We start from the raw sequence: 16136 nt of genomic DNA, 5'->3' as shown, positions 1-16136 counted from the left end.
AGGTTAATTACATTATATACATTTACCTCAATATGTTGATAATTATGAGCGTGCATTACTATTTATCATACAATACATTGATCATAGACTATTATTGGATTATACTTGCTGGGCTGTGTTCTTATCACCTTTTTGGTGAAAATATTTCAGAGTTAAATGTGAAGGATGCGGATATTAATGAGTAGCAAATTTATTTTCTTATTAGTGTTGCTTGTTCTTTTCTTCCTAGTTGGACTTTAGTCTTTACGATGGTTTTTATGATTTAAGTTTGTATATAGACATATATCCTAGAGGCTTATTAAGGCTTGTGATACTTATAATTCTGAATTATTTGCTTAGATTATTGTTGTAATTTAGACCTATTTTAGATACTTGTGAGAATATTACACTTATGTGAGCCACGTGAATTTTTTCACATGAAGAATATGTGACTTTTTAAGATGAGTGTTTCACTTTAACTAATGAAATGTGGATCAATTGCATATCGATCAATCAAAACTTACATCTATAGACCTCCTCATTAGATAGGAGCTCCTACCACCTTGGTGGATTAAGGTTAATTGTTGTAGATCTTTTGTGGATTGTTTAGAGAAAGGTGGCGCAGATTTTGTTGCCAAACAACCTAATATTACTCCTATACTTGTAAGGTATATGCGTGGCCAATCCTACTCGCATTGACAATAGAAACTTGGGCAATTTGAGAGGTTTTGCAGTGCATAAAGAACAAAGGCACTCCGCAGCTATGGATAGAGTTTGATTCTCAACTTTTGGTCAACATCCTCAATGGAGTTAACAGTGTATCTGAGCCCATTGATACTGAAAAAACCCTTAGACACACGTATGCATCTAAACACTAGGCAATGATATTGTTCATTCGCTTAAGTAAAAGTCGGAAAAAATATTAAACATGAAAGTAGAGATGAACGCCAAGATTTTAACGTGGAAAACCCCAAAATGGGAAAAAACCACGGATCCAAACTCGGATCAAAACCAATCACTATGATAGTAGCAGTTACAAGACTGACTCACAAAATAACCCGTCGATCCAAACGACTTTGTTCCTCTCAGTCTTGATCACTAGAACCCACGATTCACTGCTTCTTATGATTGAAGTCCAACCTTAGTAGCCCTCGAGATTGATCTTTCGTCTAGATAGCCCTTAAGACGAAAGGTTAAGATTTGTAGATGAGAAGGACCTTGTTCGTTGAAGAACTGATGTAGCCTTAAGAAGTCTCTTTCAATAATGCTTCTTCAACCACCCTAGAGATAGGGTATCACAATCCTTATATATGATCTCCAAGATAGAGCCAAATCCAAGTCTTATCCGTACTCACGAAAATCCAATAAATTGCAAACTTCATAGGTGCGTTCGAACGCGGCAAGGGTGCGTTCGAACGGCATGACTTAATCTCAGGTGCGTTCAAACGGGTTCGAGTGCGTTCGAACGCGACAACTTGAATTCTTCAGGTTGCGTTCGAACGCGTTTGTGAACGCAACTCTCGGTCTGTGTGAACGCAGTACCCGCGTTCGAATGCGTTTGTGAACGCGGCTCTCTGTCTGTGTGAACGCAGATTTCGTGTTCGAATGCGTTTGTGAACGCGGTGTGAACTCAACGGCTTTTCTCCAATAATCTTACAATTTTTCAAACCAGAGATATTCTAGACTTGTGTAAAGCCCATATACATGTAAAAAATACACTTAGAATATTTTGTACATAATTGCCAACAATTAAAAACCTAACAGATACTATCATTGATTATATTGCAATTCTTACTAGACACTTTCAAACATATAAAATCACACATGCTTATAGAGAAGCCAATTATGGTGTTGATTAGCTAGCTAACTTACTTAAGAGGGATCCTATTCTGAGGAGCTTTTGCAACTTTTGGTCTTTCGAAGTCTTTTCTAACAAAAAAGATTAATCGATAATTTTTTTTCTTTAAAAAAATGTTAATATTAAATGTTAAATGTTAGCATGCAAATGAGAAAACTATGAATGCTTTTGTCATGCCAAATCCGTATAGAAACATTTAATTAACACGTATAATTAAAATCAAATATGAGAAGGAACATATAGTTGTAACTCAATATTCATACGTATAGTGTATAGCTCAAACTTAAATGATCCAAGCTGGACCAGTCTTCCCAATCTTGAAATAAATTTCAAGCCAAGCTTGAAAAGAGAGTCTTTGTAGAGCAAAACTCTCTCTCTCTCACACACACATATATATATAGAAGAGATTAATCTTATGTCAAAATATTATGAAACCAATAGGATATGATTAGTGACATTATGAACTAAAATTTTTGTATTTAGAGTTTTTTCAAATTCAAATTTTTTCTTCAGTGGAACGAAGAACTCATAGTTTAAGTATGAAATTATAATTGTAATTCATAGCTTTTTAAGTAGATATTATAATTTATTTACAACATAAATTATCTTTTTAAAACATTGATTAAAGAGTTTTTTTTTAATTTATTTTAATTATCTTACTACTATCTTTGATTAATTTCTTACTGTATTAATTAAATAGCAAATAGAGATACTTGTATAGAAAAAAAGAAAAAGATTATGAGATAGAAGAAGAAAAAATAACAACAATAAAAAAGAAGAAGAAAAGAGTACGGTTGGGTCACTTCCCTGTATTCTTAGTTTAAGTATGAAATTCTAACTATATTCGCAGCTTTTATTTTACAAAATTCATTGTTAATTTATAAAATTTGTAAATTAACTATGAAATATAGCCAAAACAAAGGGAATGAGAAGAGTGATATACATACTACCCTATTTAAATTTTTAGAGATATTTATAATACTAATACTTTATAAATTTATTGTATCATAAGTAGATACTATAATTTATTTGCAATATTGATTAAGTTCTTTTTAGAGAAAACTAAACAATTTGAATTAAGCAATTCTCTCTTTTTAAAATATTGATTATAGAGCTAATGATTACTTAACTAATCATAATTATTGCACCATTGTTTTTTATTAGTCTCTTACTGCATTAATTAAATAGTAATTAGAAAGACTTCTATAGAAAAAAAGAATAAAAAAATATAAGATTAATTGGAGATAGTGGTGAGATAATTAGGATTAGTTAAATAGTTTCATACTTAAATTATGAATTTACTTAAATTAGGATTTTGCTACATATTTTGTTCGATCCGAAGAAACTCTGGATACAAAAGTTCTACATCATTATGTCACCAATCTTATCTAATTAATGCCATAATATTTGGACGTTAGATGAATATCATCTGAATATTTTTCCAAAACTACACAAAATTAGAATTTAGTAGTTTAAATATAAAATTTATAGTTTAAGTACAAATTTCATACTTAAAATATAAAATTCAAGTTCTGCACAATTTTCAAAAAATATTCACAAGATAATCATCTAACATCCAAATATTATCAAATTAATTGGATAAAATATATGACAACGTGATCTAGAACTTTTGTATTCAAATTTCCTTCAAATTCAAAATCTATTTGTAGTGAAATCCTAGTTTAAATATAAAATTATGACTGTAATTCATATTTTTTAAAGTAGATACTATAATTTATTTACAATATTGATTATGCGTGAAACATTGATTAAAGACTAAAGAGTTTTTATTTATTTAAATTATCTCTAATTATCCTCTTACTATACTAATTAAAGAGCAATTAGCAAAATTTATATAAAAAGAAAGAAAAAGATTAAGAGATAGAAGAAAAAAGATAACAGCAACACAAGAACAAGAAGAAAAAACAACAAAAGAGAAAAATGAGAAAAAGAAGAAAAAGAAGAAAAAGAAACAATATCATAAGAAGAAGAACGAGAGGGTACATGTAGGGGTGTAAATGAGTCTAGCTTGAGAGAGTTGGGGCTAGCTCGGCTTGACTCGACACTAATAATATTTCTTAGCTCAAGCTCGGCTTAAGCTCGAGATGAGTTAGAAAGGCTGGCTCGACTCAAGCTCAAGAAAGATCATCAACTCATTAGCTCGATGAGGAGGTTGGAGAGCTTGATGTCCCCATGGGCGATGAGGTGGCAATGGATTTGGCATTTACAGTGAGGGTCTTCAACTTTAGCATAAAATTAGCATAAAAAAGCTTTGGCACAAAATTCGCTTTAGCTTTAACACAAAATGCAAAGGGACACAATGAGGGATCTATAGTCCACGAGCTTGAGGACGAGGTGATATCACTGGATGGGGTGGAGAAGTCAGTGTGGCAGCAAAAGATGGAGGGGGAGTTGATATGGAGGAGGATCTCGATGAAGGCAACATTGCGGACAAGAGTCGATGGAGAAGAGGATCTTGATGGAGGAGTGGGAGTCAGTGTGGAGGGCATAGATGGAAGAAAGGAAGTTGGGGGAGATGGGAAGTAGAGTGAGAGTTGGGCTAGATGACTAAGGCTTTGGATTTTAGGTCATATATATATATGCCATATATATATATGCCATATCATTCGTTCAATCTTAGATCTAATGGCTTTGCGGGCTCAGATTGATAATTCTTTCAAGCCTAATATGCTAGCTCGGCTCAGCTCATTTAGAGCTCAAGTCGAGTTTTTAACGAGTTGAGCCCACGAATCTCGCAAGCCCACCGGCTTTAGGTACATATCATTTCTCTTTATTTTTATATTGTCCTATCAGTATTTAATAAGCACTAAATGATAGAAGGGCAAACTTAAAAGAAAAAGAGAGAAAATATCTTATCTACAAAGGAAAATAAGAATTAAGTGAAATTTTGGTACAAATAACCCTAGTAATATTGTACTATTAGAAAGTATGTATATTTTTATAAAGAAGTGCATAAAATTTATGTAAGAGGTTTGCACAAGATTCCAATTTTAAAATTTTAAAATTTTTTAAAGTGCAAATGCCCCCTATTTTGGTTATATATATATATATATATATTTATTTTTTTTTTTTTTTTTTCAATCAAAACTCTCAAAGATGAATCCCAAACCCTAATCCTCCGAAACAAAGAAAGAGTAGTCGCATAATACTTATTACACCATTTCCGTAGCCGCCTTTTCCTGCCGCTCCACCAAGCTCACCACCATGTCGGGCTTACCGGAGGAGCAGCAGATCGCATCCTCGAGTTCCTCCTCATCCCCTCCCCCTGACGTCGCATCCCTCTCGCTGGATCCTTCTCCTCTTCCAACTCCCCCAGCCGTCTACGGGTAAGCTCCTCCGACAACCACTTCCTATTTCTCAAAACCCTAAACCTTCTCTTCCGTCTGTCTCTAGGCTAACGTTGGATGAGAGGTTCGCTCTGGTGAGGAGCATCGGGGAGGAGTGCATTCAGGAGGACGAGCTGCGGAATCTCCTGGAAAAGAAGCCGAACCCGATATGCTACGACGGATTTGAGCCTTCCGGGAGGATGCACATTGCCCAGGTTTAAGGATTACATTTCGTACTATTATTGGTATTGCTTTGTGATAAATGTTAATCTATGAATTGGGAATGGACTAGACATGGTATAGATAATGGGCTTTGGCTACTTCCGATTAGAGTTCGAGATATGTTTCTTATGCTTCTTTTCTAATAAAGGGGTTGATTTGTATATAGATGAACGTGGATTCCCCCTCCTCTAGTCTGCATTCAAGCAGGCAAAGAATATCTGGTTTTCTCCTTTTGCAATGAGTTTAACTGCCATTTGCTTTGGGCCTCTGTCGAGGCCCAACCATAACATGATAGAATTAGCATTTGGTCCCTCTTCCAGCCCGAGGCACAAGCTCAATTTCGTGGTCTACCTCCCTCCTTCTAGGTCACTACTTTGGGGGCATCACTGAGGTGGATGGGCTTGATTAGGCTCTACAAGACCTTGCCTCTGCTGGGTACCCACAAAGCCTATGCTTCTGCTATGCTTGCCATTGGTTATTGCGGTGGAAGGAGAGATGCTTTAGAAAGCAGATCAAACAGAAATTAAGGATGTCTGTTGAGTAAAAATTTAAGCTTACCTTGCCTTGATATTGATGTTAGTTGCTCTAAATAAAATGAAAAGAAAGAAATTTTGAGCTCCTATAATGTTTTTTGGCTGATGAAGTATTAAATTGACTTTGGTTGTATGAGTTCTCAATTCCAGATTTGGTGTCAACTTAGCCTTCCCATTATGAGGATTTCTATTGGGTTTCTTTTGGTCATGATAAAGCAAGAAACATAAAGCATGATGTTGACAAAATCGATGTGAAAAAGTTTTATTGTGTTGCTCTTATGTATATTTCCTTGTTCAAGGTTAAAAATTTAGCTATTAACTGGAATAAAAAAAATATGCTTCTAATTTTGAGTGTTTACTATAAACTTTGGAAGTCTCCTATTGATTACAAATACTAATATTAAACTATAATAGCTACTTTTCTTTTGCTGATATAAGCCATTGCAATCTTGCAACATTTCCTTTTGAACATATGACATGATATACTATGGGTCTTCTAAATGCCAGTCAACTCATTTGACAGATTGTAGATCAACTGTCTAGAAAGATGGAATTGGTGGACTGGTGCAGGACAATTATCCTTACTTATTTCAGTCATGCAAGTATGGGTGCTAGGATATGCAAAAGATATATTACATTTTTAATCAAAGATGCCTTCTTATTCAAATAGTGAGAAAAGCAGGCAAGATTTAAGCAAGTTATCTAAGATCTTCCTAGATTTCCTCTACTTTTGCTACTTTTGCTTCTTGTGCCTCCTCGTCCTTCTCTTCTTTCTTATCTAAGTCAAAAGAAAAAGGAAAAAGAAGAAAAAAGAAGTGCCCGCTGTAGCAAACTTTTGTAGTCATCTACAACCCCAAGTGCAACTATTTCCAACTTGTTACTACTATTGACATAATCTTATATCCCAATTTCAAATTTAACAGAATTTCTTATCACAAGACTTTAGATAAATTCTTTCAAATATAGACTTATTTTAGGGTTAATTTAATTGCACTTTACCCCCTTGTGATTTGGCTTAATTTCGTAAAGCTCCCATTTATTTGAAATTTAAGCAGTAAATCTCCACATGATCTTGACTAAAGTTCAACCATTATCTTATTCATCGTATTTAATCATATTAGATCTCAAATTTGAAATCGGGGACAAAGTTGTTGAAGATTGGATAGGCTTTCTAATGCATATAAAATAATACTGATAGGATTTTAGACGACAAAGATATAACAAAACCATACATATATCTAATATATTTATTATATCTTTGTTATTAAAAATTTTATCAGTATTACATTAAATGCGTTGGAAAATCTATCTAATCTTCTACAACTTTGCCTCTATGAGGGTTTTCAAATTCGATCTCTAGTGTGGTCAAGTACGATGAGAAAGATAATGATTGCACTTTAGCTAAGACTATATGACGGTTACGTGCTTCAGTTGGAAATACATCAAGACTTTTCAAAATTGAGTCAAACCATGAGGGGGTAAAATACAAATTCCCCTTGATTTTAATTAGCATACACAATTGAATTTTTTACCAAGTTTTAGGTGAGTACAAATAGAAATAGGGAAAGTAATTTAGTTACTATTGGTTGAACTGGAAAGTAGTAAAATGAGTAGTCATTTAGTTTGCCATGGTGGGCTACTATCTGCTAAGGCAGCTACCAGTCCTAAAACACCTTTCCAATCTGATACGATTGCAATCTAGTGCTTAGAGGGTGAATTTGCCATGGTGGCCACCACAACCTATTTTTAGAACACTGGAGATAAGTCACAAGGCAAATTGTTGTCAGCAAAAAGTCCAATTAAAAAATTATGGAATCTAAAGCTAAATACTTGATGTAGTATTGTTCTCTTTGCTATTAGAAAGTTATCTTTTTCTTTGTACAATTCTTAGAGGATACTTTGTTCATGTGCGATTTTTGGTGGATATGCTCTCACTTCCTAACTCTTTTGGTTCGGGAGTACTTATTTATGAGATTCAGCTATCAAGTAATGATGGAAGATTTATTTATGGCTTGCAAATCGGTTGACCCAAGTTGAATCAGCCGATTCAGATCAGAATTGGCATAACTGATCCCGATCCTGACTGATTTTCTTTTGGGATTGGTTAGTTTTAGTCAGATAAGCTGAAAGTAATTTTTTTTAAAAAGTCAGGTCAAATCTAAAATGGATCTAACCTAGAAGACTTTAGTAATTGATATCCCCGGCTCTTTTCTATTCAAGTTTTTAGTTTTTACCCTTTTATCTCTTATACTCTCCTTCTCATACTTCACTGAACTCATCCGACTGTCGATTCAGTGAGCCACTCCGGCTATTCCATACTATGGTGAACTCGGATGAGTATTTTTGTTTTCTTTTCTTTTTTCTTATTTCTCTTCTCTATTTCTTGTCTACTCTTTAACTCTCATTTTCTCACTACTACAAAGCAACATTGAAGAGAGAGAGAGAGAGAGAGAGAGAGATCTTTATTTCACTTTTGCAACATTAATTACAAGCATAAAAATTTATCAAATATAGTTCCGAATTCATCATATTTTTCGTTGAGTTTTTTCTTTAGTTTATAGGCTTCATATGTGACTAACTTTTTTAGTGCCATTTTCTACAATTTTAAGAAAGTTTTCTACATTTTTAAATAATATTTAGAACTTTATGTAATAAAAAAACAGTTCTATCTGATATCGGGTGGCCGATATGATCGATACAATCGATACAACCCATATGTATCATTTTTCCTAGCGGCCGCTTGATCCCGATACCGAGTTTTGGAACCATAAATTTATCCACTGATTGAACTATGCCTTCTTTAATTAACTTGCATTTTATTCTTTCTAGACTCCATTGAAGCACAAAATTTTAACGCTAGAGCTTTTGGGTGACAGTGATTGCTTAGTGCTGCAATAGTTTTTCCAAGAAACATCTTTAACAATTTTTGTTCTATACATATGCTTTATCTGATCTTTAAACTTATGAGGGTAAATAATTATTCAACTTTATCATGGTTGTTCATAGTGTTCATGAGTAGGAGATGTTCTAACTGGTGCATATATGTATTATTTTATTAAGCTTACATGACTTTTATTTTGTTCCATGCTGTGCTTAAATAAGCCACTGAACATATTCTCACTTATGATCAGGGGGTTATGAAGACAATAAATGTTAACAAACTGACTTCAGCTGGTTGCACAGTTAAAATATGGATTGCTGATTGGTTTGCCCAGCTGAACAATAAGATGGGTGGTGATTTGAAGAAAATACGAACCATTGGTCGCTATCTGATTGAGATCTGGAAAGCTGTTGGAATGAATCTTGACAATGTTGTATTTTTGTGGTCGTCTGATGAAATAAACAGCCGGGCAGATGAGTATTGGCCCCTTGTCATGGATATAGCTCGAAGAAACAAACTTCCACGGATTCTGAGGTACTTCTGCATTTTGTATCTGTTTTTATTCACTTTCAGCTATCATAGCCTCAGAACAGGTGCAGTGATTTGTTGGCTATTGCATCCTTTTATTGTTCCTCTTCACTGATGTTTAACACAAGTCACCTACTATTTATGCAGGTGTAGTCAAATCATGGGTCGATCTGAGCAAGATGAACTGACTGCAGCTCAGATATTCTACCCTTGCATGCAATGTGCTGACATATTTTTCCTTAAGGTCATTTTTATTGCTTGAATTTGAATGATTCTTTTTTGCATGGCATGTCAGATTTAGAACAATAAAAAAAGTTCTTATTATTGGTTTCACATATGATTCTCATGCTATGATACTTGTCGGTCTTCTTGATGAAGAAAGTCAGAAAATGTTCTCATCCATTAGGGATTGATTTCTATTTAAACTTCATTACAAATGCTTGTGTAAAGATTCTGAAGTATCCTAATTTGAATGGAAAGATAAGCATAGTAACAGTATGGCCTGGACCAATCTCTTGTTGCTGATTTGATTACTTTGCAGCTGATGGATCTTCTTGATTTTTCTAACTGATGGCATTTAGAGGCTGAAACTTCCATCTTTCTTTCTGTGATACCACATAATGTTAAGATTTTATTGAAATGCTCATGTTGGCTCAACCTGACTCAAGACTCCATGACATCTTTTTCAGGCTGATATTTGCCAGTTAGGGATGGATCAGAGGAAGGTTAATGTGCTAGCTAGAGAGTACTGTGATGACATCAAGAGGAAAAACAAGCCCATTATTTTATCGCATCGTATCCTACTGCAGATGTTTTGTTCTTTACTTTCTTCCCTGAAGTTGATTGATATGAACATTTTGGAAAAAAGTAAATAAAGATCCTTAATTAAAATTGATATGTAGACATGCTGCCTGGTTTACAACAAGGGCAAGAGAAAATGTCAAAAAGTGATCCATCTTCATCTATTTTCATGGAGGATGAGGAGGTACACACTCTTTACACAGAAACAATGTTGATATATTTTTACCGTATATGGAACCTAGATGATGTTTTCTTCTAGCCTCTCAGACATTGCTGCACTTAAAACAGCTATGAATTTTATTGACAAGTATTAAATATCATGTATATTCCCTGTTTTGTCACACGACGGTACAGTTTCTGTATCACTTATGTGCCAATGCACAACTAGTGGAGCTTTTTCAGATTCTTGTTACTTTTTTGCTAAGTGCTTGGCAAAACAATTATTTTGATATCTAAAATAGGATTTGCATGCCTTCTTATTCCTTAAGCAATACATAGAAGGTAGCATGTTATGAAGCATGGATATGAACATGAAATACGGATGCAAATGCGATAGATATGATGCGCTAATGATACATAGGTTGAGTGGCACACTATGCGAACATCGCTGTTGTGATAGTGTGCGGCATGTGTCGGACAAACGAAAAGTATCTGATATTAGAAAGGGCGATGACTATGCCGATTGATAAATCTTCCTCCCTCCATGCGGTATCTCTCTCTCAGATGGAGAACAAAAGAAACCAGCGTACCTTTTTGTTCTTTTTGTCTCTCTCTCTCTCTCTCATAGATGGAGAAGCCCCCAAAGAAAGTGCAACAACCCTTTTGTTGTTTCTTTTGTTCTATTTTTATATTGCAGTGGTACTTGTTAATTTATAGGGAATTTGTTAATGCATGTCGTGTTAACATTAACAAAATAATGACTTGCTAATTTATAGGGAACTTGTCAATGGATGCTATGTATTAACATACACACAAAATAATGATACTTGGCAATATAGAAATGACACTTGTCAATATATATAGTCTTTAGAAATATTATGCTCAATTGAATTGTATGTGATATTCTCATTCTAAATATTACATTGTTTGTCACATATGATAAGAAAAAAATAAATATTGAGTGTTTAAGGTCTAGTGAATTAGATCGTAAATGTGATTTGTCACATGAAGGTTTAGGATCTAGTTCCACTAGATCCTAAATACTGGCAATTTATAATTAAAAGTTATATATATATACTTTATTTGTTAATTTTTTATTGTTGTATCCTAGATATGTCTATATCTTGTCTTTTCAAGATTTTTGTATCGCCGTGCTCGTGTTGTTCTATCTCTGTTTTACATTTTGATATAGCTTGTGTGTATATATATATACTTGTATATCTTTGCTAGCAAAAAATGTGTGTGCCTGTATCATATTGAGTTCATATTATTGTTATTGTTATTATAATAACTTATGATTAGTATGCAAGTAATGCAAGTATAAACTTAAGCACAAAGTTATTGACCAAACTAGCCCTATTTAAATTTATTTTTACCAAAATAAATTACTCCTCAAATTTATTACCAAATGAGGTCTAATTTACTATAGCCCTAATAAAAATGCTAAGCTATTCAATGTTTTATCTCTAAGTAAAACGCTAATTAATTCAGCGTTTTGTCTGGCCTTAAAACATTAAACTGATCAGCGTCTTATGTATATAAATCTTTTTAACTTAATCTTTTAGTAGTTAAGGAAAATAATTGTTTGGGGATAAAAACATGGAACTGATTAGCATTTTTAAATACGCTGATAAGTTTAGTGTTTTTGTTAGGGCTATAGTGAATTAGACTTCATTTGGTAATAAGTTTAAGAAATAGTCTATTTCGGTAAAAAAAAAATTTAAAAGAGGTCTAGTTTGGTCAAAAAATTCCTTAAACACATCATTAACTTATTCATCAACAAAGTTAATAATTTATAGCAAATTTTAGACACTTATATCAAGAACAAAGATCATTAATTAATAAATCATCAGTTAATTATGCATTTGTGGGATGAATTCTTATGTTGATTCCCTTTAATTCATAGATTATTTATAATAGAATATTTGACCTGATATGGAACCGATAATTTGACTTGTCTTTGGACTCTCCGTATTCATTTTGGAAATATATGCGAGTATCCTTTATATTTTTATTTTAAAAAATCAGATAGGTAATGAAAGTATCTGATACATATTTGTGAAATATCCAATCAGTATCATATCTGATAAGGTGTTTGATGTGATACAGCTGGAGTATTGAAGTATTCATGTTTCCGAGATAGCATGCAATGTGGTTTACCTAGTTATTAGTTCTATGTTAATAACTTTCTTATCTAAGAAAAGAGATTTTGAATCCAAGTATAATAGAGAAAATGTAAAACGCAACCATAACCAAAGGATAGACCAAGAAGAAAAGGAGAGCAAAGAGAGAGCAAATAAGGAAGAACATGGTTTGAACCCTTCACCGTCATCCCTCCATCTGAAATCAACCGCAGCCTCTGCATTTATGCTGGGATTTTCAAAGGGAAGGCGTGTGGATCATGGAGAAGAGGAGTAGATCATTTTATATAATATCTTATTGGATCTTGATATAAAGTAATATATTGGATTCTAATTTAAGTGATAGCTTATTGGATTGTAATTTAAATGATAGAGAATGCGAGTTCTATTTTAAGGGATAATGGATCTTGACTTATCCTAAATGGATCCTCTCCAATCCGCTACACCTAATTTATCTGCTATCATCTTCTCCATGGGATTCATGAAAAGAAAAAAAATCCTAGCATTGGAGACAGCAGTGGCTTCTCCATGCGACAATGGAATGTCTTGACAGGATTCCATCTCCTCCCTCTCTGGGTTATTTCAAAAGCCTATGTAAGTCTTTTCACTCACCAGAAGGCTTTAGAGCCTTTTGGAGGAGTGCCATCAGCATCACCATGTCACATGCCGGCGCTACATCAGCTTGGTGAATCATGACCATAACAACAAATTAAAGGGGAAGTTTTAAATGCTAAAGTAGACAGACAGTATCACACGCAGATGCATTGTATCATGAAACGAGCAAAAGAATGAAGTAGGCTGATAGATAAGATTTTAGTAGATAAATGTGGGCATGCTCTAGTATTTAACTTTAATTCCTTTTAGCCTATCAAGTAATAGTTCTACCATCTTTCAATGCATGAAATATGGAATTCCCTTTTATACTCATCTTTCTGTCACTTCCTTTTGTACTATTTTCTTGTCTTGCAGATCATGATATTTTTACTAAATGTAACTGTTGCATATTGCAGGCTGAAGTAAATGTGAAAATAAAGAAAGCTTACTGCCCTCCTAAGATTGTAGAGGCGAATCCTTGTCTGGAATATATCAAGTACATTGTCTTCCCATGGTTTAATAGTTTTGACATACTCCGACAAGAAGAAAATGGTGGTAACAAGTGAGTGGTTTGCGTCTTAATTCCAAATTATGAATATGTTGTCCTTCTACCTTCTTTCTTAATTATGACTTCCAAGATTTCTCTTGTAAAGAATAAGTAACGACTTTTCATTTAAGTATTTGTTGTGGTGGACATCATCTGCTTCACGGGTTCCCTTATAATATCTTTAATGTTTATTTCACTGAAGTACTTGTGATACTGGACATCAGTTAAAATAGTGCCATCTTATGTTGGATTGTGATATTCTATACCCCTATCTGCAGAGGCTTGTCAGTGTTCTTTGCATTGTGGCTATCTATTATGTTCAGGATATGTCTTTTATCCATGTTGTAGGGTTTATATGAGTACAGTAGGTCTACAAAGTACTACATGCAAATTCAAGATTCCGAGTCTTCTATGCTTTTTTCAATTTTGTAGTGCATAGTGACTTTGTGATGACATCTATCACTGTGGTTCTGTATCTTGGCAGGACATATACCAGCATGGAAGAACTAATTGCAGATTATGAAACTGGCACATTACATCCAGCTGATGTAAAGCCTGCCCTTGCAAAAGCACTAAATCAGATATTGCAGGTAAACTTCTCTTGCTTTAATCTCTCTTTGGAAGTTTTTATTGACGTCTACCTGTGGAGTTGGAACTGACACTTTTTTAGCATGGAATAAAGCTTCATAGTACATAGAGTGGTTTGACAACATTTGTGCAAACAAAAACTGAAATGATAAAATCTAGGGAAATAGAGGGTGATCCCTTAAAAGTCATCTGCCTAGGAAGTTGGGAATCTGGGAAACCAAAGAAGAAGAGGTTGATTTAAACAAAAATTATCATCCTACTAGTAGTATTGGTTAGCCATCTGCACAGTTTCACTTGGCCAGTGGCTGGCATTGGTGGCACTCATACTTGAAAATATTGCTTGTTCTGCATGGAGTCATCATGGGAACAATACAGACTATCATGAGACTTCAATAGTATTACCATGGATTTACGTGGGCCAATATCAAGATACTCCACAATATCAGTTCTGATGAGGCACTGGCATAGGTGCACACAACACAATAATCCATGATCTAGGTGTTCAATAGGATTTTGAAATTTGGTGCTAATGGAATACAACCCCTTATAAATATGAACATGAGATTTATTCAGATGGCCTCATACTATGGTGTCTAATTCATGCTCTTCTAACCTGCTGGATTTGAGTGTTTGAATGTTCTTCTCAAACAAAAATAGAAAATTATATTTCTGTTTTGCTATTGATCCTAGAACTGACCTCTTCTGCTTTGCAGCCTGTCCGTGACCACTTCAAAAAAAATAATGAAGCCAAAGAACTACTGAAATCTGTCAAGGTACAATTCTGATGATCCCTGTAAATTCAATCTTTATGTTTTTCTCCTGTGTATTTTAATGGTGACATCAAAGGTCTTCTTGCTATATTCATGTTGATGGAATTAGCAAAGAGAAGTTTAAGGGCCATAAACTTGGACTGGTCTAGTAAATATTCAATTCAGTAATCTTAGAGCTTTGGAATAGCAGATATCACCTTTTGAAGGACCTCACATCTCTTAGTTTTTGGACTGGCATTCTGCCAATTCTGTTTGTCCTCTATTAGCTCGTCAGATTCCATGCCTTTGGTGCAAAAAATTCTACTTATCATGGCTATATCAAACAGAATTATATTCTTACATAAAGTATTTCTCACTATTGATTTATAAGCTGGTTTTATCATTTGCTAGCTGTATCATGTTTCCCTTTTTTGCAGGCGTACAGAGTTAGCAGGTGATTACAAAGCAGCTTCATTGTAGTTGCCTCAACATTGACTTATTCCCTTGTATTGGGGAAGTCAATTTCCATTATGTTCACAGTTGATGCATTTTCTCATTGAACGACAAGCAAATAATTTGCACTATTGTACTAAAGCGTATAGGTGGTTGGAAATTTGGAAATTTTGCAGTTTTTCCGGCCTGGTTTGGAGCTGCAAAATTGATAGTTTGCCGCCATTTATTTGTCGAAGAATGTGTTTGAGAGAGCCATTGAGGCAGTTTGCCATGGAATTAAACTTGATGCTATATCCTTTAGGACGTGCTTTATGTGGGTGGGTTGGAACTCAAGATAAAAAGTGTCGCGATATCTTCCCTCTTTTCTTTTTATTTAGGAGGATCGGGGATTGAGGATTGGGGATTGGGGAATGAATCTCAATTAAAATTCATTAGACAATGAAAAACTATTGGGCAAATTACAAATCCCCCCTAAGGTTGTCTAGGATTAAATTCATAGTCGACGATGAGATAATTATTATTAAAGTGATAAATCAAAAGTTCAGGTGTAGATTGATTTTAAGTATAACCATAAGAAGGTAATTTGTAATTTACCCAAACTTACTTAGTGCAGAAGTTAAACATTAAAATTAGAATTGAAGGAAGAAAAAAGTCCTTAATAGGAAGTTTTAGTATTTGCTTCCTAGTGGAAAATTCTTTTGTTACGCTTCTTAGAAAACGACCAAAAAAAATTGAGACGTATGTATCTCAATTGAA

The 16136-nt window shown here is 34.0% G+C and overlaps 1 protein-coding gene across 1 annotated transcript; it reads left to right on the top strand.

The window, feature by feature from the left end:
* Positions 1 to 4963: 4963 nt before the first annotated feature.
* LOC140777006 (tyrosine--tRNA ligase 1, cytoplasmic) lies at positions 4964 to 15680 on the top strand. Its single transcript, XM_073120909.1, has 10 exons — positions 4964 to 5184; positions 5252 to 5399; positions 9071 to 9354; positions 9496 to 9592; positions 10038 to 10143; positions 10251 to 10333; positions 13460 to 13605; positions 14075 to 14180; positions 14892 to 14951; positions 15365 to 15680. Exons 1-10 carry the CDS (start codon positions 5063 to 5065, stop codon positions 15383 to 15385), a joined length of 1173 nt encoding a protein of 390 aa, XP_072977010.1. The 5' UTR covers positions 4964 to 5062; the 3' UTR covers positions 15386 to 15680.
* The last annotated feature ends 456 nt before the right edge of the window (positions 15681 to 16136 follow it).

Source organism: Typha angustifolia, chromosome 2, assembly GCF_048772165.1.
Source record: "Typha angustifolia cultivar Huaian chromosome 2, ASM4877216v1, whole genome shotgun sequence".
Lineage (NCBI taxonomy): Eukaryota > Viridiplantae > Streptophyta > Magnoliopsida > Poales > Typhaceae > Typha > Typha angustifolia.
The sequence above is the reverse complement of the archived record's forward strand: the minus strand, read 5'-3'. Positions and strand labels throughout refer to the sequence as shown.